Raw genomic sequence first — 27,429 nt, 5'->3', positions numbered from 1 at the left:
ACTCTGTGAATGTGCTGTGAGTTTGAGTTGGTTTGAGGTTTATCAATATTTACTCTTTTACAGAATTTAACACTTTCTTTGGTTATTATTTCTTTTCTGTTAGACTAAATCCCTCTGTGCCTCCTTCCATTTTCACAGAGAGCTGACATAGCTGTGGCACCACTAACTATAACGTTGGTTCGAGAAGAAGTGATAGACTTCTCTAAACCCTTCATGAGCTTGGGCATCTCCATTATGATTAAGAAGCCCCAGAAGTCCAAGCCTGGGGTGTTCTCCTTCTTGGATCCACTGGCCTATGAGATTTGGATGTGTATAGTTTTTGCTTATATCGGTGTGAGTGTGGTGCTCTTCCTGGTGAGCCGTTTCAGCCCTTATGAGTGGCATCTGGACGAAAACGATGAGGCCAAAGACCCTCAGAGCCCCCCTGACCCTCCAAACGACTTTGGGATTTTTAATAGCCTGTGGTTCTCCCTGGGTGCCTTCATGCAGCAAGGATGCGATATCTCACCAAGGTTGGTTTGTTGTGTTCACTCCACCACATCTCCGATGTCCTTGTCATCTCTCGTTGCATTTTATAGTCCCATACATGCGTTCCCATCATGCATTGGTGCATATAGGTTATTTTGAGCTTCCCTATTAGGGCTGTCCACCTAACCTCGTGCTCCACTTCACTGCACTTTCCTCCCATTTCTATATGAGCAAGAAACCGTCATCAACTCGTCATCTTTGTGTTTTGAAGCTGCATGCTGGCAGCAATGCTTTGCATCCACAAAATAACTTATATCCACCATGCTGAGGGCTGTAAAATGCACAGGGGTCATTACATTTCATTTAAAGTAGGGGCTTGATTTCCTCATGACTCTTGGAGGGCTACCGTGTTTTTGCTGCATGTCCCATTTTACGGTCATCAACTTGGTGCATATAGGGTATATTGTGTGGAAATGATATCCGTTCCATAACTATATATTTTTCCAACACAATGGCCATCCAGTCATACCCTCTACTCATTCACTCATCCATCCATCCGTTTACTCATCGCTGTTCTGGCATCTCTGACTTCTTCAAGGATTCTTGTTCTGACACTTCCTCTTATTTGACTTTGGAAGATTGTAGAGAAGCTGGTTGAAGAGCTAAAGCAAACTAATTTGACCAAAGGTTCTCACAGATTTTCCCAACGTTTCATGGAATAATTAAACTGGTGATATGTCAAAGATGTTGTTGTTTTCATTTGATTGGACTTTTAACTCTGAGTTTTTTTAATGTTATGTTCAAAGAAAAAAGCAGAGAGGGCACCACTCCTGAAAACCTGGAATTTGCAGATTTCTCAGTCTCTAATACCTCACTGAAAAAAAAATCAATTAAGCAGCAAATGAGGGATTTTATGTTGGCTTCAAAGTACATGCAGTTTTTGAATTAAAACTGCTGATGCTGTAATTTTTGCTAAATTATTCCTTATAGCTCCAACACAGACCAGCAGTTCCCAGGCTACTCTAACAAGAGGAAATGTATTCTCTGATTTCCAATCCTTAATCACACCTTCTGTTGCCTCTAGGGCATTTCTGTGGCTAAAGCTTTAACTCTGGTTCAACCACATTTAGACCAACTAATCTCTTATGGAAATGGATCTTACTGTGATTTTCTTTTCAGGATTAACTCCATTTATGAGCAAATTTTCAGACAACACTGGTAGAGTCCTCACACAGCATCTCTGAAACACACTGTAGGTCTGGTGAAGTGACCGTGAATACACAAGAACAAAAATATAAAAACTAACTAAGAAAACAATAAATTAAGAGAAATCCAGAGCAGCGCATCTGCAATGCAGGGATTCACTGCGATTGAAGTGCATCCTCATTCAAACAGAGGAATGAGAGTTCATCTGAGAGCAGCCGAGTCAGTATGAGTGTGATCGTTAAAGCAGAGGACCAGAGAGAATAGTCAAATTTGAAATTACGTACCCGGGGTTGAACTGCGAGGTTCCTTCCTCCCCAACATGTTGATGTGAGCATGCTGATTTCCTGTCTCTACCTCTGCTCTTTTTTTCCTTTTCCTTTTTTTACTCCTCTCAGGTCTCTGTCCGGCCGTATCGTGGGAGGAGTGTGGTGGTTTTTCACCCTCATCATAATCTCTTCCTACACGGCCAACCTGGCTGCCTTCCTCACCGTGGAGAGGATGGTTTCTCCCATTGAGAGTGCCGAGGATCTGGCCAAGCAGACAGAGATCGCCTATGGGACTTTAGACTCCGGCTCCACTAAGGAGTTCTTTAGGGTGAGTGTCTCAAATGCCTGTCGCCATCCTGCTGCTGCACTGTATAAACGGACCTCTTTTTAGGTGAATAAGCCTCTATAGCTGTGCTGTGTGTTTTGAGCCATCACCTGCCAGGTAAATAAATAAATCCAAAGACGAATTACTAAAAAAAACCCTTAAACTACTTTTTCTTGATGCAGCACTTTCAAACTACTGAAACCAGACCAACTGTATAACTACATCCAATTAATTCATTTTAAAACCTAAAAGAAATTAAACATTAGTAAAAACACAAACAGCTGCGCGACAGTTGCATGCGTTTCTTTTGTTTATCGATTTAAAAGTGGGCGATCGTGGCTCAAGAGTTGGGGAGTTCGCCTTGTAATCAGAAGGTTGCCGGTTCGAGCCCCGGCTTGGACAGTCTCGGTCGTTGTGTCCTTGGGCGCCAGTGTCCGGCAGCCTCGCCTCTGGGTGGCTGTGGCTACAATGTAGCTTGCCATCACCAGTGTGTGAATGTGTGTGTGAATGGGTGAAAAAGGGCAGCACGGTGGTTAGCACTGTTGCCGCACAGCAAGAAGGTGCGGCAACTGAGCTCAATTCCGACATCAGGCCGGGGTCTTTCTGTGTGGAGTCTGCATGTTCTCCCCGTGTTTGCGTGGGTTCCCTCCGGGTACTCCGGCTTCCTCCCACCGTCCAAAGACATGCAGCTTGTGGGGATAGGTTAATTGGATAATCTAAATTACCACTAGGTGTGAATGTGCGAGTGAATGTGAGTGCGAATGGTTGTCTGTCTCTGTGTGTTGGCCCTGCGACAGACTGGCGACCTGTCCAGGGTGTACCCCGCCTCTCGCCCTATAACAGCTGGGATAGGCTCCAGCGCCCCCCGCGACCCTGAAAAGGATAAGCGGAAGCGAATGGATGGATGGATCCATCCATCCATCCATCCATCCCAAGTGCTGCCCTGAAATGAATAACTATGCTGAGCTCATATTTCTTTCAGAGAGGAGCACCAGTCCGCTTGTGACTGCCACTGAACTAAATGAACATTAGGCTTCAGAGGCAGCGCCTGTTATCAGCCTGTTCACAAATCCATTTTGTCCACAAAATTAATTTTGGTTATCAAAATAATTTTTCCCAGCTTTTTGGCAAAAGGAATAATTCAGCTATGAAACTGGGACAGTAACGCTTCCTCGTGCGGCCATCTGCAGTGCCATTAATCAGACTTTGATTAGCCTCACTGCGTCTTTGCTAATTTACTCAAAAGTGCTTCAGAAGCAAAAAGAAGAAGTACAAAAATAAATGCCTTATAAAAAGAAACAGATCAGGCAACTGGTTAGTGTTTGTCGTTTAGAAAAGCAGGTAAGGTAATTTAAAAGCCTGCATGTTAATTAATGCTGTTATCATTTTGAAACTGATGTATCTGATTGTGTAGATGTAGCTCTGTCTTAGCTTCTTAATCGCTGCCAGATCTTAGATGTCCTCAGGAGGATGTAGTTAAATGAAGTGATTGTTCAGTCTGAGTATCGAACACGTTTTTGTCTGTCTTTGAAACTTTGGAAAAACTTTAAAGAGAAACTAGAAAATGTCATTATAATTCCAATTTGCTGGCCTCTGTCACAAAACTGCAATCTCACAATAGACGCCCTATTCCTTGGAAATGGAAATGTCATTCACATCCGATGTCCAGCTCTGAGCTGTGTCTATTTTTAGTCCCAGTCGTTCTCTTGCCGTGATTGCTTGGAGTGAGTCTGAGACATTTCGGTATATACAAACCCAGCTCTCCCTTTAGACTCGAGAGTGATCGGGATGCTTTAGACGGCATCATTTCACAGTTATGAAACCACATCCTACAATCTCTTCTGAGATTTACAGACAGCATAAATACAGCATGTTTCTCTGTGTCGGGTTGGGTTATTTGCTGCTGGCTGGAGGGCTTTCTTGTTAGGACAGAGTCAGTCCAAGCATAATCAAATTAAAGCATGCATGCAGAAAACAATCGCAGACAAAAGGAGAAAAGATTCTGATTATATTTTAACTTCGGGGTGAAAGAGCATTGCTTTTGTTTATCGTGTTTAACTCCAGTGAGGGAAGGGTTTTGCAGGGATCTAACCAAGTGTAATATCTGACCCAGGAGGTTTACAAAGGTGTTCAAGCAGAAGCTCGATCTGCTGTGCAAAACTGACCTGAGGTCTGAAAGCACTGAAATGGAGCAGTCAGTATGATCGGTGCCAAGGAGGTTTGTAACTTGATGTCTCCTGCATTAAATGAAAGTATGAAAAATGGGCCTGTTTAGAAAAGTGTCATGGTGCAAAGGAAATCTTCGTCCCAAAAAGTTGAGGCCGACTGGGAAATGATAAAGTCTCGACTCGTCTGTTTGGGAAATTTAGAAGGATTTGGTTTTCAATAAAAATGCAAAACAAAACAGCAAGTCACTTATTTGTCAGAAATTCCGTTTAAGTTTACTGGGTTATATCCAAACTCAGCTTGTACAAGGCTGTTGTTATAGCTATAGACAGACAGAAGTGTGGTGGAGTTGAGTTTGCCAGTTTTAAGTTGTTCCTATTATCCATATCTGCGCTCAGTTCAGTTCCACCAGCCGACTGGAGTCTTTTAGTGTGGCGTTTCAAGCTTCCTCCTCCAGTCCAAAGACATGCATGTTAGGTCAGCTGGGGATTCTAATTTGGATGAGAGTGTGTTAGCTCTGCGATACACTTGTGACACGCCTCTTGCCCTGTGACAGCTGGGATAGGCTTCAGCACCTCCACAACCCTGACTTGGATAAGCGGAAGTAAATAGATGGCTGGAAAACAGAAGCCGTTGTCTATTTGCCTTATTCGCTTATCATTCTGCAGTATGTTACAGATGACTGACACATCTAGCAGCCTTAAAAAAAATATCTCATTCACATCTGTTGAATGAGACATTTTTTACAAATAGATATTAAATTTAATATTTTAGTGGCTTCCTGGTGAGTCATTGCATTGAAGGCAGCACCATAAGCAGCAGTTCCTCTCTGTAGATGCTCTAATCTGTGATGTATTAGACAGGATGTGATTTATCAAAGGTGCTCCTGAGGAGATAATTGACAGACATGTAGTGACTTTGTCTTGAGTGAAAAATATCGGCTCTTTCTGAATACAAACTGGAAATGCCAATGCAGAGGAGCGTTTCTGATGAAAGGTTTTTGAAATCTGGAGATTAGACACTAATGATTAATAGAAGCTATCAATGCATTTCAGCCTGATCATCAAAGAGGATGTAGCACTTAATACAGATAATACATGTTCCTTAGGGCTCATAATATATGATGATAACTAGTATGCTAATAATTAAACATACGCTTTAATTATTTGTTCTGGTCCTCAGAAAGGTTTTTTGTCAAGCCCCTCAGCTTTTTAAAGCATTGCAGAGGTACTTTTATCTTTTTATTTTTCTCATATCTATTTTGTGTCTTTCTTTCTGCCATTCTGCCATTTAAACGTTCCATTGTATATGGAGTTGTATAAATATGTATAATATTTAAAAAGATAAGTAAAAACATTTTTGGAGACATTTTTGGAACTACACCTATTTGCTACTTGTGGACTAATTAGGAAGTTACCTTAGTATGAATAGACAGCTACCGTACAGCTTGGTTCTCTCCAAACCTAAAAAAATGTACTAGTATCATTAAAGTTCATTAAAGCATTAAAACCATATGTAATGTCACAGACTGGTTTGTGAACAACTGTTCACAAAAGAGACCATAATTGAATGATAGTGTTGTTTTTTTATGCTGATTATAGCAAGCTTGTTTAAGAAGGTACTGAACTGTCTGTGGGACACAACCTGTCTCCAATCCGTCAGTCTAACTAAGACTGACTTCAGTCTCTCTGAGACAGATTGGCGAATGTTTACAAATAATTGTCTCATCTACATGCTGCAATCAGTCATTCTGTGCTGATTAGTGCATCTCTTTGCAATTCAGTGGTTGCATTCTAGTTATAATCCTTTATAAAAGTATTGTTGCCGGAGGTTTCTTTCTGTTAAAAGGGAGTTTTTCCTTCCCACTGTCGCCAAAGTGCTTGCTCATAGGGGCTCATATGATTGTTGGGTTTTTTTCTCTTTATGTATTATTGTAGGGTCTACCTTACAATATAAAGCACCTTGAGGCGACTGTTGTTGTGATTTGGCGCTATATAAATAAAATTAGAAAGTAGAAAATAGCTGCCATGCCATTTTTCACTACATTTATAAATTTATAAATTTCAGTTTCAAATCTATAAATTTTTGGCTCAACTGTGAATGGAAGTACTTAATGGGAATTTCTTTCTATGCAGACAGCAGAGTTGCAATTTTTGCACATTTGTCACAGTTAATTACCATATTACCAAAAGCAGATTTCATGTAATCGCCAACTTGACCTCATTCAGTTGCAAAATTATCTTTCAATTTAACAAGTTAAACCATATAAGTATTACCTCCCTGTACAGCTGCTGGCTGTATAGCGAGAGATCAAAGGCACTCTATATATGAGGTGTAAATATATTTATTATTGTTGTGAAGTTCTGAAATTTTAACGTAGAGGTTTAAGAGGATTGACTCAAGTGGCCAGATTTGAGAAACCACTGTTAGCTTCACTTCTTTACAGAAATGATTAAAATCTGCTATATATTATAGGTATTGGGATATTTTGTGAGTAATTTTTGCACATAATCTGTCCTGAGCTTCACTCTCCAGTGTGCAACAGTTTACAGGGTATGGTAAACTGAACCAACTAAATTTAGCTTGTTGCATTTCACTGTGTTGTGTACAGTGATCAGATGTTAGAGTGGGGAAACGAGCGCATGAGCGAAGCAATATTAAAGATGGTTGGGGATCATATTAATAACAGCTTTGTGCTAAATGAGCCACGCTCCTGTTTGGTTGCTTTCTTAATTTATTTCCACTGATCATGAACATACAGTAAATGAGTTGTAATTATATCCTTAACCATGCATGTAACTAAATATTGAACGCCGCTATATAAAAACACCAAAAAGAGTGCACATGCTTTGCTTTGGCCCGTTGTCTTCGTTTTGAGATGCCAGCAGCGTGTCAGACACGCTCAGGGCCATGAGTCACTCTTAGCTCTGTCAGCTGCTGAAAGATAAACTGGTTGCTGGAAGAAGGACTACTTCATTTTCAGAATGGATGATGGGCAGTAAACCCAAATTTCTCACTGGCCGGAGGACGTGACCAGCTTGTCATATTCTCGATGTTGTGGTTACACCAGCAATTAATTGAGAATAATTTGTCTCAGTTAAGCCACCGTGGTGAGAAGATTTTGCAGCGCTTATATCAGTTTGACAGCGTGAGGAGTTTCACAGATTTCCGCACAGATGACCGGCCTACTTCTGACAAGCATACATTTACGTGCAACCCAGAGAAGAATTGCAGTTTGCTCACTATGGTCAGACCTGTCATTGGCTATTATTGTCATGCTAACAGTGTTTACATGAACACTCCACTGAACTGAAATCGTGCATATGTCAAGAATGATTCACTTACTAGCCCGAGCCCACAATCCATTACATATCTGGTGAATTATTTATGTTGCCGTACACGTTGCCGAGCTGACACAGTTTGTCAGTTCACTCTGATGTTTTCATTTACTCTCACCTAATAGAAATAATGGAAGACTGACTCACATGACTACTGAACATACAATCTGGAACAAACCGGTCGCACAGACGCTGTTAATAAATATGAGTTCAAGCCAAAGTTCCCTCTGAGATTCATCTCTCACAGCCAAGTGCGGGTCGCATTAGCCCAGTTTAATGTAGCCTCGTTTTTTTTCCCCTCTCTTCTCTATTGTAGACAGCTGTGTACTCCTACTCCCTGGTGCCCAGCGATCAGCCTCTCGCTGGCCATTTTTAGCAGCGTACTGAGTGTCAGAGTAGGGCCGTGCTGTGCATGTCTGTAGCTGCTCCAGCTGGCAGCTGACTGGGCCACAGAGGTGAAGCCGTCAGACTTGAAGTTAGCGGGTCAAATAAGTTAAAGAAGATGCCATTACAAAAGGAGTTCTTGACACTGTCAAAGAAGAGTGTATTTCAGATCACCCATGCACTGCATGTGAAGAAGAAGTACTAGAGTACTAGAAAGGTTTTTTTCCCCCCCTTTTTTGTTTTCCTGGTGAGTCACAACTCGTGTTATTTCTGTGTTTGTGGTACAATTGGTGTGGATGCATACTGATCCATACTGAACACTAAAGCCAAAACAACAAAAAAGACAACCTGCTAATTTTTCAGGTATTTATAAATAAATAAAGGGGGGGGGGGGGGGGGGAGGGAGCTGTGCAGACGCCTGACTCAAAAGTCATTTTAGAGATTTAAAAGGAGTTAAAAAAGATTTTTGTAGCTTCTTTTAAGTGTAGGTGGAACTGATGCAGTTCCTTCTTGACCTTAAACACGTCAACGTAAAGCAGGCTCCAAAATCAAAACACATGCACAATGTGTTGCATGCATACATAGTGTTTGCAACTGCGTTTGTGGAGTGTGTGGAGCCTCATCTCAGCTTCCATAGGGCAGGAGGCGGGGTACCCTCTGAACAATAACACAATAATTCAGACTCACATTCTCACCTATGGGACATTAACTATCAGCAGTTACCCTAACTCCACTGACTGCATGTCTTTGAACTGTGGGAGGAAGCCAGAGTACCTGGAGAGAATCCACACATGCAAACTCCACACACTAAAATTCAAAAGTGGTACATAAAAAGCAGCTTGTGTGGATTTTTTTTTAATGCATCATTTTCTAACCTTTTATCTTTGCAGCTATTATATGACACGGCGTGCTATTAACATATATATAACAATAATATTCCATAAATAATAAAGTAATAAATAAATAAATAATAAAGTGCTGTAAGCCAAAGAGAATAAAGATTGGCTGTTTTACAGGTGAACATGCAAAATAACTCTCTGTTCTTAGGTTTTCAGTATATTTTTAGCTGCTGCTTGATGCAGTAGCTCATGAGCTAAACAGCTACATATGCACAGTACCGGCAAATTCAATCCATGCATCGATGTACAAACAGATTGATTTGAATAAAATCTCAACCGTGATGGCGCCGACTGTGATGAGCTGTGACCTGCTGCGGCGGAGGTCACTCCTGCTTATCGATACTGATACCAAACATGTGCTGCATGTTACTTCTGCTGAGCTGCCAGGTTGTCAGACTTCAGGCTGCTGGCACGGAGCCCACTACCTCTGCAGCACCGTTTGCACTTAAAGGGTAAATCCACTCTGAATTACAAGCAGCACATGTCTGTTAGTGCAGCGCTCGGTACGTGATGAAATCTGTGAGGTCACAGCAGGTGTGGTAACAGCTCGAAACACCTGCTGCTGAAAATAACCACAGCAGCAGCTATCCTCCCTGCGATTCAGAGCCGAGCTAGTTAGGAGTTTTGGAAAATACACTTACTTTCTTGCTGAGCGTTAGATGAAAATATTGATACTACATATGTCTGTGCACTAAATATAGAGCTGGAGCAGGGAGCTGTGTGAGCGTGACTTCCCTCCCGCTGTCTTGGAGGCGGTCCTAGCCTATATTAGAGGGCAGTTGGCCGGCATAGGAGGGTCGTCAGCTAACACAGCTCACCTGGACCCCTCCAGCCTTTGAAAACTGGCCGCAACTCCTGGCATCAACCGTCTTTAGTGTTTGCACACACACACATCCACATGCTGCTGTCCTTTGGCTGAAATGACTTGTTTCTTCATTCCAGTGTGTTTTTTTTTTTTTTGTTTGGATGGGGGGAGTTTAGTTTTAATCAATTCAAGGTAATTCAATTACCTGTCAATCTCTTGCACGTACTCACTACTTGTAACTTTCCCTCAGCCACTTTGTGACTGTTGACAGTCTTGTCACAAGTACATATTGAAAAACTGAGGTGTAACCTGTTAATTAGAGACCATCAGAGGTGCCTTGATATCTTTTATCTTATCTTGATATATTTTTATAGTTGGATGACAGAGTTCTAATAAAGTATGAGAAACATGTGGGAAACAGAAGTTTCAGCCTTTTGCCACACCTCGGTTATTTTGCACAAATCCCGATAACATCCTTGCAGCTCCGGCTCCATACTTAAAGTCCAGACCTGTATCAATATTATCATGTAACTCGGACTCCCAGCAGCTTCATGCGATTGTTTTCATGGCTGTCAGTGTGCACCTTGACCTTAACTGTCTCTCTCTTCTCTCTCTGTTCCCCTGAATGCAGCGCTCCAAAATAGCAGTTTATGAGAAAATGTGGTCGTACATGAAATCTGCCGAACCCTCAGTGTTTGCCAAGACAACACCAGACGGGGTTTCCCGGGTACGAAAGTCGAAGGGCAAGTTTGCCTTTCTTCTCGAATCCACTATGAATGAGTACATAGAGCAGCGGAAGCCATGCGACACCATGAAAGTGGGCGGCAACCTCGACTCGAAGGGCTACGGTGTGGCCACACCAAAAGGCTCTGCATTAAGGTGGGTGGGATATTATAACAATATCCTCCATGTTGTTATAGTATTCCACCTACCCTGATGTTTCCTTTTCTCATCCTCTTCTTCTTAAGCCCTTTGTTCTTTTTTTTCCAAGTGCATCTCCGAGTGAAACATGTTATGAGTTATGTGAATTGAATCACACACATTGAGCCATTTTTGATTTCCTGTCCCACGTATCTGGTTTGTGTCTGTTGTTTTCTCCTGTTTCTTCAGGTTATCAGTATATTAGTCACATCGACGTGCGCACGTGCCACTTTCCCTCCATCCTCTCGTTTGTGTTGTCTCTTCTCCTTCTCACCTTTCCTCTCTTCTCCTTTCTGTGGTGCCCCCCCCCCTCCTCTCTTTTTCCCCCTTTCTTTTCCTTTTAAAAATATTTCTCGAATTAATTTGCTAGTTACAATGCTGGTCTGTCAGTTGTGATGAATGTTAAGCTGCATGCTAGATGTTCTTGTTTCTAAATGATCAATGACAGAATGTCCCCATCCCGCACACTTGAGTTACAAATGTAACCCTCCATGCCACCTCTCTAATATTTAACGTTTTCTTTGCTGTAAAAATGCTTCTTACCCTTCCACACCAGTGAAATTCTTTACCAATTTGTCCCTCCCGTGCTCCCCCTATGAACCATTGATATTTATCACTATTTCTTACTAATATTCTATATTAGATTTCTCACGGACCTGTTCATTTTCTTACAAGTTATGTTTTATCGTTTCAAGAAATGCTGTTAACCTGGCAGTGTTAAAACTGAATGAGCAAGGCCTCTTGGACAAATTGAAAAACAAATGGTGGTACGACAAGGGAGAGTGCGGCAGCGGGGGAGGTGACTCTAAGGTCAGCCTCAATGTCACCAAAGTCGGGTATCCTAGAACAGAGTAATCGGCAAGGCTGTCGTCACGGAGTGTAGCATTTGGGGCCAATCACTTGTTTAGAAGTTACTCGTCATTACCTGTGGCTTTACTATTATTTATTATGCAACAGTGATCAACTGGGAACCCTTTGCTTGGCTAATGGAGGAGGAAAAAAAATGTGAGATAAACCAGAGGTATGTGACGCAGGAGGTAGGAAAGGCAGTGGGTAAAGCTGTGCTCGTGACAGAGTAGTTTTTGGTCTGTGGTTACGAAAGATGGAAACTTTCATTTTTCTTCTGTTTTTTATATCTACAGACCAACATGAATGTTCTTTAAAACTAACGCTAGAAAGAGTGAATAAAATGTACGTGCACTCTCCAATCTGCTGCTCGAACCGCTAGGGCAGGCACAGGAAACAGCGTTGTCTTGAGGGGACTAAGCATTGCAGGCAAACGTGAGAATTCTAATGACAGAGTGACGACTAATGATCCAAACTTTTTTTTTTTTTTTTTTGTCCGACATCCTCTCACTGAAATCCAGAGTAAGACTGACAGAAACCTTTGCTTGGTCTTGATCAAAGGCCAGTCAAAGAACTTTCCCTGGCCATCCTGACCTGGCAAACCCTTCAACAGTAGAGTGTAAGATACGACCAGGGGCTCCATTTGTGCAAGAGGATTTGATTTGTGCTTTCATCTTCTCGCCAAGTTACTGTTTTGTAATAGTTAAAAAGTGTAACTGTGAATTTTGTGAAGATGCATTCAGCCCTGAAAGTGAGACTATGCAACGTTTCCTTAATAGCCCACTATTATAACCATAAGAGTCACTCACATACAGGTCAATGACATACTGGATTTATCACAGGGGCGTAATTTCCAGGGGGGTTATGGGGGAATTTACCCAGATTTATTTATTTATTGCGACCGAGATCTTCGCCCCCCCAATATTCAGCGCAAAGTTACGCCAATGATGTATCCTTTTCTTGCTTATCGGTCACATGATAAAACTCACACTAGATGTAATTCAAAGCTCATTACACTGTCTTTGAAAGGTTATGTAGTCTCACTTTCTCTGTTAAGTTAAAACAAAAAAGAGAAATTAAATGATAATAGAGGACGTTAGCTAATTATTACTGTAAAGCATGTCTTGCTTTTTCATACTGTGTGCACGCGCATACTAACTTACATCACTTCAAACTTTGCAGAGGAGCTGCAACCTTTCTTTGCACATTAGTGTCTTTCAAATATTGACACTGATGACATATATATATATATATATTTCCCCCCCTTAATCAAATCAGTTGTACAAACTTTCCATAAATGAGGCCCCTGATCTTTTGTTTTAGACACCAGGATCTAGACTCTGGATCCATCTCTGCCTCTGCTCTTCAGCTTGCATCATGACCACAGTACACTTGACATATTATGAGAGAAGAGACAGGACGAACTTTCTTGTTACTGGCTCTGGTCGTCCCATTCCTGAGTGAGCAGGATATGGATACTGCCAGAGGGGGTAACGCAAAGAAACCGTCTCCTCTCACTGGCAACTGTCCTCTGTCCCTTTATGTCCGGTTAGAAAGAGAGCAGCTGATCAGTGCAACAGTATCACTCCGGACTGCCACATTTCTTTGTCCTTGTTTCACTTTCAGAAACACCAGTGTTGGCAATTCAGCAATAATATGGAGATATATTGTATGTAAAGACCACTGCTGTTATCACTGGGAGCCCTCAAATGAAATTCAGCACATACATGTATATGTATAGACTACATATCACATATATTTTAAAATGTTTTCATGTTTGTCTACTCTGAGATATTCTAAATTTATTCAGTGAAGCTGAACTAATTTAAACTTTTTATATTTGTTCCTGTGGGTTATTTTGGTATTGAGGGATTTTGCATGAGTTTTTTATGTTCTTCTTTGCTGTCTTGAATGTTTTCCCCTCTTTTCTGTATTCCTGTCCTGCAGAGAGTGTGAAAGGTAAAGTTGTGAGGTCACTTAAATCACGCAGTAAAAGAATCACCTGTGCAAATTTGTATGAAATCCTACAAAACACTAAAACATGTGAAATTTTAAATTCCACATGTCTTAGCACAGAACCAAGCATAAGCAAAAGGGGTGAACTCACACCTCTTTGATGGAGGCACACTGACGCTGGAGATGAATTATTTAGCTTCACAAATGTAAGATGTTGTATTCCATTGCAACAGCCTGTACAGGTGTTCGTGATATTCTTTTTCAGTCCTGCACTTTGTCACGGGGGTTGGGCTTATACTTCTTTTAAGGACTGATGCAATGAAAATCCTATTTCATAAGTCAGCTACAGATTTCACATGTGGCTCTGCAGACAGATTTAGGCTGTTTACACATACATTTGTTAAGATTCCTGGAGGAAATTATGCCTAATAATCACAGATTTCAATGAAATCTAATTGACACCGGATGCATCATTAATTTCCCTTTTAAATAATTAGGCAATCAAAAATGAGATAAAAACAGGCGTCTGTGGACTATAACAATGAACCATATTGGGGGGTTTTCACGTTAAAATTACATTTTTGAGTATTTATAGCATGCCAAGACATGTAACAGGGAAGTGGCCTGACAGTACTGTCGCATTTTTTAACATTTAAGCAAATCCGAGAGTTGAAAGCTGTCAAGTATGTAGGTGGGCTGCACAATCTTTTGTATTAAAAATTATAAATACAAATAAGGGAGATAACCGGCAGAAAGTGGTGAAATGGTATATAATGCACAGTTCTAATAGCTTCAAGCAGATATCAGTGTGTCCTTCAATCCTCACTTTCTGCAGGCTCCCATAACAGGAAGCTGGTCTGTAAACATAATGACATTTGTGACATAATGTATAAAATGTGTCACCATTCAATTGGATTAGTGAAACTGTTGACAATATAAATGTTTGTATAAAAAAATTAATATAAAAATAATATCTGTTTAAAATATAAGAACCTAATTCTGCAGTGCTGCTTATATTTTACTTTATAGCATATTACTAAACCCAGTGAGTACTGCTGGCAGCGATGTATTTTTGGCTTTCGGTTTAATTTGGACCATTTGCTGTAGAAAGGATCTCTGTTTGCTTTAAATGTGAATCAGTTTGATAGATCACCCTTTTTAACTGTTTGGGTTCGCTCTCAGTGGAGCGAGCCGTGAAATGCTATTACTTCAGAGGTTTGGGACAGCTCCCAGTGTTTGTCTCTCTGACAGTAAATGACAGGTTGAGTTATTTAGCAGTACACACCACAATGCAGCCAACTGTGTGTCTCTGGGGCAAACTATTTACAAACCCAAGCACGATAAAATAGCCCAAAAAAGCCTGTGCCTCCAGCTGCTTCGATAATGTGCTTCTGTGCAGAGACTGGATATGGAGGCATCCGTTTTGTGTTTAGGTTTATTCATATAGGAAAGATTCAGAAAAATACATTTGCATTCCTAAACTGTGAGTCTGGGCAGTGGCTGTTGTTTAAAAGCACATGGTCACCACCTGGTGGTGAGCTTGAACCTCTTTATGTGATGACCAGCAGGCTGTTGCAGTCCACCTTGTGATGTTTTCCCCCTACTGGATGAAAAATCATGTTCATAATTTATAACAAATAGATTTTTTTTTTAAAGCAGCTCAGTTGAGTAGATCATTCTACCCAGAATGCCACGAGGCAGGGTAGATGTTAGCCAATAACAACCAGTCATTATCCTAACCAGCTCGCCGGTTTATGCTAATTACATTTACCACTGTAATCTCTGCTGTGGCCTCTCTTAGTGCACCAAAGTGGAGAATAAATACAGCCAGAAAATCAAAATACAAACCACTAGATGTTGCTTCATAAAAAGTGTTTGCATTGTGCAGAATGAGGTGCCTTTAAACAGTTATGATGAAAATCATTTAAGCCTGCTCTTAAGTTGATTTCTTTGGTTTGTTGTTCATCCTCATAGTGTCTGTAAATCTTCTTCTAGATAATACAATTATAAATATAAATGTGTAGGATCTTCCTGATGATTCTGCTTCAGAGGAATGGTAAATGGTAAATGGACTGGTTCTTATATAGCGCTTTTCTACTCTTTCTGAGCACTCAAAGCGCTGTATACAACTTGTACATTCACCCATTCACACCCATTCGCACAAGCACATTTTTCTAAGTGCTTTCTAAGGTAACATTCGCACACACATTCATACTCCGATGGATGCATCGGAGAGCAATTTGGGGTTAGTATCTTGCCCAAGGATATTTGGCATGCAGACTGGGGAAGCCAGGGATCGAACCACCAACCTTCCGATCAGTAGATGACCTGCTCTACCACCTGAGCTACAGCTCAGGAAAATATTAAACTCTGCCTAACTGCCGACGTTAAATTGGCTCTGACTCAATTGCATTTATAATCATGCGTCTAGCATCTGCTGTTTGTCTCTATAGTGTTCAACGCTCAAACAAACTAGTCTCAACTTTGCCCTTCAAAGTGCTCTTCTTGGAGATCAGGACTACAGATCCCTTTGTTCTTTTAATATTCATTTATTTTTTTATGTATTATTGCAAAACACAAGGCGTATTTGACAAGGTGGAAAACACACACATACAGTGGTGAGAACAATATATTGGACGATGATGATGGATTGCATGCACTGATCTTTATTTTCTGAAAGGAAACAAGCCTGGAAATCTAGCAGTCGAGGAAATGCAGCATAATGTCTTCCACAAAAAATCCCTGCAAATCATGACTCTGACCTTTGGAGTCAGTGAGTCTCAAAGCAAACGAATAAATCAACATCGTTTCATGATCCCTTTATAATTTCCTCTCATGTGATTGGTCACTCTGAGTTAAAAGGGGTGATTTTGTGAGACATTAGCCTCCTAATAGCTGTTTATAAAATTGGACTGCTGTTTGTCTGTTAGTCAGGAAAGGGTTCCTGTTAGATCCACCTTGCTGAACTTCAAAAAGGCTGCCCATAGCAACAACAACAACAACAAAAAAAAAAGATAATAATGTGCCCTCAGCAATTACTGCCTCTGTTTTCTTTCATTCCCTGAAAGCTATGCAGCAGCTGCTTTATTCTGCAAGTTTAAATCTTTTTTTTCTTCTTCTTGTGATCAGTGTGTGCCGATTACTCAAAGCGATATAGGTGGGGTCTGGCATGCTAGGTTAGCCATGGATCATGAAAGTCATATTTTTATCTATATACTGCAGTGTTGCTTGCTATCTGTGATATGTTGGCCAGGACCCTACTCTATCGCTTTGTACAGTATAAAGTAGTTTTTAAAAAAGTTGAATAACATAAAATAACATAATACAATGTTATTTATGTTATTTCCCACGTGAAGAACTCCTGTAAACCTTGCAGTATTGAAACTCAGTGAACAAGGCATCTTAGACAAGCTGAAAAACAAATGGTGGTACGATAAGGGTGAATGTGGAACCAAGGACTCTGGAAGTAAGGTCAGTCGCTGCAGGTCTTTTTACACTGATTGCTAAAATGCATTTTGATCGAAATGTTCATACGCAAACATCGAAAGCACACAACAACACATGGAAAACATTCAAAACTAGGTTTGCCCTACACATACCGCAGTGCAACACACACCTACACTTTGAACACGGCTCATTGCATTAACTTCTTTGTTTGTAGACAATTCTCAATTTTTTTTAAAAAAAATTACAATTTTTTGCATGAGAACACACAAGTTTTTTTTTTAATTCATACCATTTGAATTGAAACCATTATACTGCTGTTTTTCACCCAGACTTGTAGTTTATTCCTGATCTTATTCATTGGTATGTGAAATAGTTTCTCTGGATTTCCCAAAGGCATCCTTATTCTGACAAAGTCCAAACTGACCTTTAAATACCATTTGAGCTCTAAAGTGCTCAAATGGTATTTAATAGTCATGTCTCAAAGATGGAGTGTCAGAGTAAGGAACGTTTTGTTAAAAAATTTATTAAAATTAAGAGATTTATATCCTAGAAGTACTTTTTAGGTCAACAAAAAAGCAGAATTTACCTTTTTTTTTTTTTTTTTAGAACTATACAATATATGTTAAAACTCACATACAAATGAATTTCAATATTAGGCTTTTTTTAATAGCAGCAAAATGGTTCAATTCACCTTCTACAGCTTGCCACCTTGATTGTTACATATGCAGTGTTTTTGAGGCTAAGTTTAACAGCTATGATAGTGATCTGAGGATTGTAGACCTGTACGACCACGACCGCCTTCCGCTAGACGTGGCCTCGTAAAGAGACCATAAAACAGGCAAAAGATAGCAAGTCTCTCTACATTCACCTTCACAGCCACTTAGAGCACAAATAACTTGAGACTAGAACCTAGACAGATTTGAGTTGCTCCAACTTTTCTCATTTTTAGGTAGCCATACCTCAGAGGGATTTATAGACAGATTTAGCAGCCTCCTAACAGTTTCTGTGTAGTCATAGCGCAGCAGGGTGTAAATATAGTGTAGGTATGTTTATGTTAGTGTATATGAGGTCAGCCTCAAAGTGCCAGTTAAAAGAAGTCTTAACGGAGGTCTTTACCTTCCCCAGGACAAGACAAGTGCACTAAGCCTGAGCAACGTGGCAGGAGTCTTCTATATTCTAGTCGGAGGGCTTGGCCTGGCTATGACAGTGGCTTTGATAGAGTTCTGCTATAAGTCACGGCAAGAAACCAAAAGACTGAAGCTGGCAAAGAATGCCCAAAACTTTAAGCCGGCCCCTCCTGCAAACACCCAGAATTTTGCCACGTACCGTGAAGGCTACAACGTCTATGGGACAGAGAGTGTGAAAATCTAAAGGGTATGTCTTTTACTGTGACCATAACCTGTTTAGAAATGTACTGAAGTCACATATAAGTGAAATGTTAAAGTTTTGTCTTCAGATGATTCTCAACTTTTAAACTTGCTTCGAGGTTTTTTTTTGTTTGAAAAATAAGAAGTTGGAAACCTTTTGAACCATAGACTGTATATAAAAGATGGACGCTTCCAAGTCTGAAAAGTGAATCTTCCTAAACATACACTAGTGGCCAGCAGGGGGTGAATGCTCCTGCAAAGCAAAGTCAAAATGGAGTGTGTGAGTCTGCCGTGTTCCTCAGTTTCGTCTGTCAGTGATATTAAAGCTGAGTACATGTTAACCCCACTCAGCAGCCAGAGCCTGAACTTCAGCAGGTGCAGCAGTGATGAGCAGTCAGGCTTGTAACGGCCGTTTCTACCTACTGTTTGTTTCTACAGTGGAAACAATGTGTCTTTTTGGGCTGGTTTTCATATTCGTTTTGTGTTGTCGGCTTGTAAAAAATAAAATAAAAATTGTATGTGTGTTGTCGTTTGGGCTCCGCCAGGGCTGCCCTTTGTCACCAATTCTGTTCGTAGTTTTTATGGACAAAATTTCTCGGCGTAGCCAAGTGACGGAAAGCTTTCACTTGGTTGGTCTCGGAATCTCATCTCTGTTTTTTGTGGATGATGTGGTTCTGTTGGCTTCCTCGGGTAATGGCTTCCAGCTCGGACTGGAACGGTTCGCGGCCGAGTGTGAAGCGTTGGGAATGAAAATCAGCACCTCCAAATCTGAGGCCATGGTCCTCAGCCAAAAAAGGGTGGAGTGCCCACTCCAAGTCAGGGATGAGCTCCTGCCCCAAGTGGAGGAGTTTAAGTATCTCAGGGTCTTATTCACGAGTGACGGAAGAAGGGAGCGGTAGATCGACAGACGGATTGGTGCAGCGGCTGCAGTGATGTGGACGCTGTACCGGTCCATTGTGGTGAAGTTGTGCTGAGTGTAAAAGGGAAGCTTTCGATGGACCGGTCAATCTACGTCGCCATCCTCCCCTATGGTCACGAGCTGTGGGTGCCGACCGAAAGTGGCAGAAATGAGCTTCCTCCGAAGGGTGGCTGGCCTCTCCCTTAGAGATAGGGTGAGAAGTTCAGCCATCTGGGAGGGGCTCAGAGTATTCCCCTCCCCCACATCGAAAGGAGCCAGTTGAGGTGATTCAGGCATCTGATAAGGATGCCTCCTGAGTGCCTCCTGGGTAAGGTGTTGCGGGCATTTACCACCGGGAGGAGGTCCTGAGGCAGACCCAGGGCACGCTGGAGAGATTATATCTCTTGGCTGGCCTGGGAACGCCTTGGTGTTCCCCTGGACAAGCTGGAGGAGGTGGCTGGGGAGACGGAGGTCTGGGCTTCTCTGCTTAGGCTGCTGCACCCGTGACCCGGCCTTTGATAAGCAGAAGGATATGGATGGATGGACGTATGCGTGTCTTCATAGGAGTAGAGATTTGTGTTGGTGTGGCAGTGTAGCCTGTAGGTTTATATTGTTAAGTGGTAATTTTGAAAGTAAGATTCAGGTCATTTTACATGTAACGGGTAGTGTAATGAATTACTTTCAAGGTGGTACTTAGGTAACATACTGCATTACTTTTATGAAAAGTAATGAGTAATTCAGCAGCTTTTTAAGTAACATCCCAACACTGCTGATGTCACATTAGCTGCATCCCTCCTTTATATACAGTCTGTCTTTAACACACATTCAATTCAGTCTCACCTTTCTTTTCATAATATTTCACTCTGCTTGACTCTAATCCGTAACTGATTGTTGATTACCAAGCTTAGTATCTAAAGTAAATTGAACATTTTATCAAGTTTACCTAACCTACTGCAGCTGGTTTGATGCCCTCAGATCTGATGAGCCTGAAGTAATAATTTTCTGTAGTTAACTCACTTTTGTGAAGCAGCAGGGGAATCTTGTCTTTTGAATCAAATAAGCTGAAATTAAATACCCACACACGGCAGTTTTTCATTTGACTCTTTTGCACATCTTCTGGCTTCACACAGGTGAATTGTTTCGATTCCCGCCGGTGATCCTGGATGGAAACTGCCACTCTGTGTGACCCCGACACTCCGTGGTTGGCGTCCTGGAGGCAACGGCCTTCTTTGTCACCAACTTGGACACAAGCCTACAAGTCAACAAGTGCTCATTTTGGGTTATGAACCCATCACACTAACAGAGGGCAATGTTGCAACAGGACTTTTGCTTCTGGAAACATGGGATTTGCCTCTCGTAGTGCCTTATGGAGCATTTCTGCATCATGGCAATGCAATTTAAAAATTTAATTCACTTGAAAATAAAAAATAAATAAATAAAAAAATCTGTGGAAGTAGGGCAAAACATTGTTTCAAATGACAAACAAACTGTTGTAATTTCAGTTGTTTTCTATTTTAAAGAAGAAGAAGAAAGAAAAAAAAAAGCCATGATTTGAAATCAAAATCCTGGATTACTTATTTAGTCATTTGAATCCTTTACAGACATATTTTTGTGGTGAACTCTTAAGTTGGATAAATGTTATATTTAGTGAAGTAAAGTCATTTTCTTGTTTTACTATAAGGCTTTTTTTCAGTGTATCAGAATATCTAGGACAAGAATCGAACACTAGGGTTAAGATCAATTTAACTGACAATAGTGAATCCAGGTTTTTACTCGGAAAATATCAATAATGTGAAATTAGTGGTCATCTTAAACAGCTTAGGTGGTGTCATTTTCAAAGCCAGCTGGACGTCACATACGACTGAATCTGTTTTAGATGCTTGTTTTGAATCGACTTTGTGCGACTGCATTTCTTTCAGCTGCCACTCTTTGAAAAGAAGCGATTCTTTTATTGAAATGAGGCCCGTGTTTGATCACTTAATGCCATATTGTTGAAATCAAAAGATTCATAAATACTTTAGAGGCTAGGAAGGTGACCCCTTTTGATGTAAACCGAACATTCAAATGGTTTAACTGAGCTTATGGTTTACACTTTGTACACACTTTAGAAGCTGTTCTCATGCAAGCGCAGTATCTGCAGCTGTGATTCTCAACATCTCTTTTTTGTTGGTAAATGATAACACACCATAGCTTCTTTGGTCGTGAAAAGCTTTCTGTGTCTATGCATTATGCAGAGGGGTGAAACTGTACATTGAGGGAAGAGCAACGAATGAAACATTTGTCTGTTTGTATAAGTGAAATTTTTATATACTGAATAGTGGGGGGGGGAAGAACCTACAACCGCTACAAACAATGTATGCCTACATTTGTTTAGTATATCAGACTTTCTCATCCTTTTATTCCCCAGAAAAAAGTGCATGTGAATTTGGTAATAGTTTTAAACAAACTGCAGATCGAAATTGACCCTGGTTTAGTTAGTGTCTGTTAATGACATCTGATTTGGTTTAGTTTTTCCAGTTCATTTGTAACAGTACCTCTACCATGAGAGTTGCATGTATGGACACAGTGAACCTCTGTGGAGGGGTCATGTACAAAGGATTTTATTACATTTCCTTAATAAAAGCAGGTTTATATTTACGTGTGTCTTTTATCTTTTGAATCCTTCAGATTACACTACAAAAAAAAAAAGCTTATTTTTTTCAGTGTTGTAAAATGGCAAGTAGGTGCAGCAGTGTATTGAAACATGCACACATATATGTGTCAATACTGTGGAATAGGGTTAGGGCCACTGGTAAAAGACAAAATTGGGCATGTCTTTTCCCCCCAGTTGCCCCAATTCTCTTCTGCACTTTCCAGATGGTATCGCATCATTTTTGACAAGATCCTCAACACCACTGACTAAAATGCAGCATAAATCACATCAAAGCTTCCGCCATGTGTTACAAATGGCTGTAGTCACTGTTGCACGTTTCTCCTGACCTCTTCTGTATATATTCAGAATTTGAAGCATTCAATACAATTTTATTTAGGCACTGTATACTGTCAGACAATACAAAAGTAATTCGTCACTCCATCAGATCTGTTGCCACTGATATTTCAGTCCAGTTCTTTTGTTATTACCTCAGATTGTTCTGTTTTCCTTCTGTAAGAATGGCCTCCTGACAGCCACTCTTCCATTAAGAACATTTTTGAGGCTTTAAAAAAATAAACAAATTCCTACTTCTTTAGGTCATTACTTTCAGATATTGTTCATCTGCAGATATTTTTTGATTCAGAGATCCTTCACTTGTCCAGCAGGCTAAAAGCTCTTTGAGAATCACATTGTTGGTGCAAAATATTATCTTATGTCTTCCAAATTGTGTTCATGGATGGATTAAAAAAAATGCAACAGATGGATGTTGTGCCTAAAGATACTATTTAAAAGCTTAGCTTTGCTAAGCTGTCTGTTAATGTAGACATATCACTGATTCATCCCTTGAATTGTACCTTTTTATGCTTAAACGATCAATAGGTCAGTGTGAAGTAGCTTAAAAAATTAAAATCTAAAGTCAATTCTTTATACACTTGACTATTTTAAAGTATAATACTGTAAATTAATTGTTTGTTTTATCCCCCCCCCCCCCCCCCCAACCCAGCTGAGTGACTGGCCTGCAGATAATCCTCCTTATGTATGTTCTTACATTCATGGCAAAGAAAAGAAGGGAAGATAGACACAATATCAAACTGACACACTAGGAAAACTATTATTTATTGTTTTTGTTGTCGTTTAAAAAAAAGAAAAAGAAAAAAAAAGAGAGAAAAAGCTTACACTCATTGAGTACAGCAGATAAAATCTCCAAAAGTCATTTTGAAACAGCCGTATTTGGAGTACAGAGTATCAGATTTTGTGTGTGTGATTTTTTTCCTTTACAATTCTACATTTGAATCAACGTCAAACTGACATTTTTATAAATTATGTAAAAACCTGTTTAACACGAGGGGGGAAAAAAACCAAAAACACAAAAGAGCTGTATGGGACATTTAAAAACAAAACAAAACAAGAAGTACAGAAATAACATGATGTGAATTTCATGTTACCCTCTTTATTATTGTACACAATATACAAACTGGTTCTTTGAATCATTTTACTCACATCTACCGTCTTACTCGGGTTAAAAGGTGGAGATAAATAAATAAAAGTATCTACGTATCTCAAAAAGATATGAGGTAAGTGAGCATGGAAAGCATGTTAACTCCAATAAAACAAGCAAAAAGCAAAAGCCTGACACTGTACAAAAAAGTAGACATTTTCAAGCATAAGATTATTGAATCTATGACCAGATGCAACCAAGAGATCATTTCATACAGTAACCACATTTCTAATTAGGATAATAACACTGTGATTACGGCAGCATGTTGCGCCCATATCAAATAATAATAATAAACAAAAAACAAACAACAAAACAAAAAACGGATACAAATTCACCAAGAAAAAAAAAGTTTCCGCTGGTTTACCGTTGTTTGGAAAAATAATGAGGTGATCTGTAAGTTTAGATGAGTAGAACTAACAAGACTTGAGGTGGAATTTTTACAAAAAGAAAAAACTAAAAAAGCCAATCAGGCCAAAAAAAAAAGAAAAAAAGAAAAAAGAATATGGGTTAACACCAGATGGAGTTGCAGATGTCTTGCAGATAAAAGCACAGCTTCTCCAGTTCCGCTGCAGCACGTGGATTGAAAAGGAAGAGGAAGAGAACAAACCATGAGACACGGAGCAATGGTTAAAGCCACTTACAAAGAAACTGTATGTGTCTTACCTTCACTAATTAGTGCACATTATCTGTGCTTGTCAGAGGATTTATGAGTACGACTGTTAAGGAAACGGTGAAATACTCAAAGACGAAACACCTACTCATACAAATGTAGTGACGAGAAAAGTCTTTAAGCATAGAAGCTTAAAGGTTGTTAGATGAGTGCGTTGCAGTGCTGAGAAGTCCTCTAAATAATACACCGGCAAAAGAAACCCACAACTAACTGCAAGTGTGTCTAAGCCTGCCTGATATGAGGTGTATAAGCAAAGGGACTGGCACACTGGCTCTTTGAAATGTCCACCTAGAAATATGAGGTCACAGAGGGGAAATAAGCCGACCATTAAATGTTCAAATAAGATGAATCAAACAGTTCAATGCAGAGGTTAAGTTAGTTTTCTGCCAGTTAAAAACAAGCCAGCGGGGCTTGGTTGTAAGTGTAAATGTGGCATCTGCTGCAATCCTTATTGGATCTGAGTGTTTGTACTGACACATAATATACTAAAATGAACGCAATTATCCCATAATAGAAAACAAATTCAGTGCCGCAAACAGCTGTAAGTATCTTTGAAACGCTACTTAACTTGATAAAAACTGTGTATTTGGCTAAATCAGTTAACTCCATCTACACCGGTCGGGATTTACAGTCTGAAATAAAGACGGCAATTTACGAAGAGTTCATTAAAATCACCTTCACACTGAAATGTCGCTTTATATTTAAGGATATTGCTTTTTCTCTTCCTTTCCTCCACTGCTGTCCCTCTTCTCTTTCTTTTCAGACTTCTCTTTGTCATGTCTGGACTCCTGCAGCACAAAAAGAAACAGAAAAAATGTAAATAATGACGAGAAAGTCCTTTCGTCGACGGCTCAGGAGAGCGCGCTACAGCGACCGAGTCTGACCTTCTTGCCGCCAGAGGACGTCCGCTCGGGTTTCACAGAGTCGGCCTTCTCTTTACTAGATGATTTGGATCTTTTGCTCTTCTCTTTCTCGGCCGACAGCGGGGAGTCACAGGAAGGACTTGTGCTCTTGCTGTTTTTGGAGGCATCTAAGAACAAAATGTTGGCTTACATTAATTTTTATTTTATGTTGTCCTTGTTTGGCTGAGAGCTCTTTCAGATCCTTTTAAAGACAAAAAACAAACGCTTACTGGTCCCATTCTCATCCTTTCTACGTTTGGCTTCTTGGCTCGTCTCACGGTCGTTGACAGTGTGGTCCTGATAGACAAATGACATGATTTAATAATAACTAATATTTCAACTATGTCCTTGTTGCTACTGCCTCTCCATCTAATTTGAAAACTAAATCTGAAAAAAATCCATTTCACATAGTTGATGAGGCGGTTAGACACTGACTCTTTTTCGCTCTTTCCGCTCTTCTTTCTTCTCTTTGGATCGGCCTTGTGTGTTCTCTGAGTCTTTCTTCTCCATCTCCCTCTCTCTGCTCTTGGACCGGGCAACTGAATTGAAGTTCATGTGGTGCTGGAAGAACAATTACATATGAATAGAACAAAACAACTCAAACAGGCAGCAGTGCCTTTATGTTAAGTGTTAGTATAACTTTAAACATAATACAGCACTGCAGGGGGGGAAATATGCCCACAATGGTGGTAAATCAAGTAGAAAAGTATTTACTATTGTGCTTTTCCTAATCACTCTACATTGATGACATACTTCCAAACACTGACTGGTGTTCAGTCATGTGACACGTGACTACTAACTGTTCAACAAAGAGTTCACAGTGGCTCAGAGTGGGCTGAGATCTGCATTTAGACTAAGCTGGAGTTGTTTGTCATTATGAGAACAACAACGAAAGAGTCCAAAGGAGAAAAACATCTATCAACTAATTTAAAGTCAAGTTAGTTTGTGATTTGTTTGTTGCAGTATGACTGACACTCAGTCTGATAGTTCTATTACATAACCCGAAAGGTATGTTTGACACAACATGCAAGGGATTCGCTTTCAGTGAGAACTATGAAATATACTTTTCAGAGCAGTTTAAAAAGTCTTACACCGTCTTTCAATACAGGAGTTACAGCACAAATGTTGATTAAGTGCTTATGAATCTAGATACATAGACATGCGAACACATCTTATAGTCTTAAGTCAAAGGCTGACATTATAAACATAATACAGGCATCACTGGTGGCCTGGGGCCAACAATGACGTGGATGAGGCAAGTTGATTGGCTAGCAGCTGACCAGGTTTCCACTGGTGGATTAACTTGTGAAGCAAACTGGCTGAAATGTACCATCACTATTAAGTAGTTTTTTCTTAGATAGTATTTCCTCATTGACATGTCAACAAAAGTCCTTCATAAAAATGTTTGAATAATTTAAATATGAAGAACCCAAAGGTAGCTGCAGTGCCTTTCTAGCAGTGATGCCTGGAGCATGCTGGGGTGAGCCTACAGGGCAGAGCATATCCCACTACATTTAGTTCAGTTATCATTTTTCCACTAATATAGATTTATAATATGAAACAGAAATCCCCTAATAAATTAGTTATAATACATTAGGCTATCAAAGTAATAAAATTACCTTAATTTGAAGTTGGAGGGTAGTTTAATCTACTGGCTCAGAGGCAGAGTAGGAAAAAATGTTATCCTGAACTCTTTATAATGAATAACTATTAATTAATAAAACATAATCTGCGTTGATTAAGTTTTAAGATTCACAGATTCTTTATATTTATGAATAAAAATATAAACCTGTTACAGTCAGCTGGGTTTATATCTACTTTGTCTTGATAAAATATTGCTGTCCAACAAGAAATATGGCCCTATAAGAGCACATAGTACTCAGTAACTGATGGTTTTCATTATAAAAGTGTACTGTGTAATGCTACATATACTAGTTATAAATCTTTAAGGACACAGCCAGCTGGGACTTCATGTTATTATCTCCATTGTCTGGTATTTAATTTGCCCTTGCTGACATAAAAAGAGGTGAACAATCCAGATACTTCAACAAAACCTGAACATGGCAGCATTTTTCATGTTTAACTCACAGGAATAAAACAGACTGTCTGAATCTTGTGCACACAAACTCAACAAACTCAAGCAATAGTCATGGTTAAATGTGTTTCTTCAAAAATTATCAGCTTGAATACTAAATCTGGCACGTCGTGTAGGTCAGTTAAGAGATGTGGTAAACTTCAGAAAAAACCTCAAAACCAGGGGCATTACGGTTTGGTATTTATGGCTTTTTCATGTTTTTTTTTTAAAGGTCTGCAATTGACTAGAACCATCTTTAAAAAAAAAAAAAAAAAATTAAAAAAAAAATTAAAAAAAATATATACACATATATACATATATACATACATATATACATATACACATATATATATATACATAT

The 27,429-nt window shown here is 39.9% G+C and overlaps 2 protein-coding genes across 10 annotated transcripts in view; one reads left to right on the top strand and one right to left on the bottom strand.

Annotated features, from left to right (window-relative positions):
• LOC146509674 (glutamate receptor 3-like) overlaps positions 1-21,929 on the top strand; it is a 78,717-nt gene extending 56,788 nt beyond the window's left edge. For 3 of the 8 annotated variants that reach the window (XM_085175908.1, XM_085175909.1, XM_085175906.1), the window contains 6 exons: positions 139-512; positions 2,070-2,268; positions 10,489-10,736; positions 11,474-11,588; positions 18,153-18,401; positions 20,423-21,929. In XM_085175908.1, coding sequence (XP_085032034.1) covers positions 139-512; positions 2,070-2,268; positions 10,489-10,736; positions 11,474-11,588; positions 18,153-18,398 — 1,182 coding nt within the window. In that variant the 3' untranslated portion in view covers positions 18,399-18,401; positions 20,423-21,929. Of the gene's footprint in view, positions 1-138; positions 513-2,069; positions 2,269-10,488; positions 10,737-11,473; positions 11,589-16,936; positions 17,258-18,152; positions 18,402-20,422 lie in introns of those variants that run through there. The other 5 variants (XM_085175907.1, XM_085175913.1, XR_014876615.1 and 2 more) reach the window with 4 other exon arrangements.
• A 984-nt stretch (positions 21,930-22,913) lies between these two features.
• thoc2 (THO complex 2) overlaps positions 22,914-27,429 on the bottom strand; it is a 27,148-nt gene continuing 22,632 nt past the window's right edge. Inside the window, exons 34-39 of one of the 2 annotated variants that reach the window (XM_085175903.1) lie at positions 25,430-25,555; positions 25,225-25,291; positions 24,977-25,122; positions 24,804-24,880; positions 24,086-24,132; positions 22,914-23,988 (exon numbers count right to left, since the gene is read on the bottom strand). In XM_085175903.1, coding sequence (XP_085032029.1) covers positions 24,105-24,132; positions 24,804-24,880; positions 24,977-25,122; positions 25,225-25,291; positions 25,430-25,555 — 444 coding nt within the window. In that variant the 3' untranslated portion in view covers positions 22,914-23,988; positions 24,086-24,104. Of the gene's footprint in view, positions 23,989-24,085; positions 24,133-24,767; positions 24,881-24,976; positions 25,123-25,224; positions 25,292-25,429; positions 25,556-27,429 lie in introns of both variants that reach the window. The other variant, XM_085175904.1, reaches the window with a different exon arrangement.

This window comes from Neolamprologus multifasciatus, chromosome 10 (assembly GCF_963576455.1).
Source record: "Neolamprologus multifasciatus chromosome 10, fNeoMul1.2, whole genome shotgun sequence".
Taxonomy (NCBI): domain Eukaryota; kingdom Metazoa; phylum Chordata; class Actinopteri; order Cichliformes; family Cichlidae; genus Neolamprologus; species Neolamprologus multifasciatus.
This window is presented reverse-complemented; position numbering and strand designations above follow the sequence as displayed.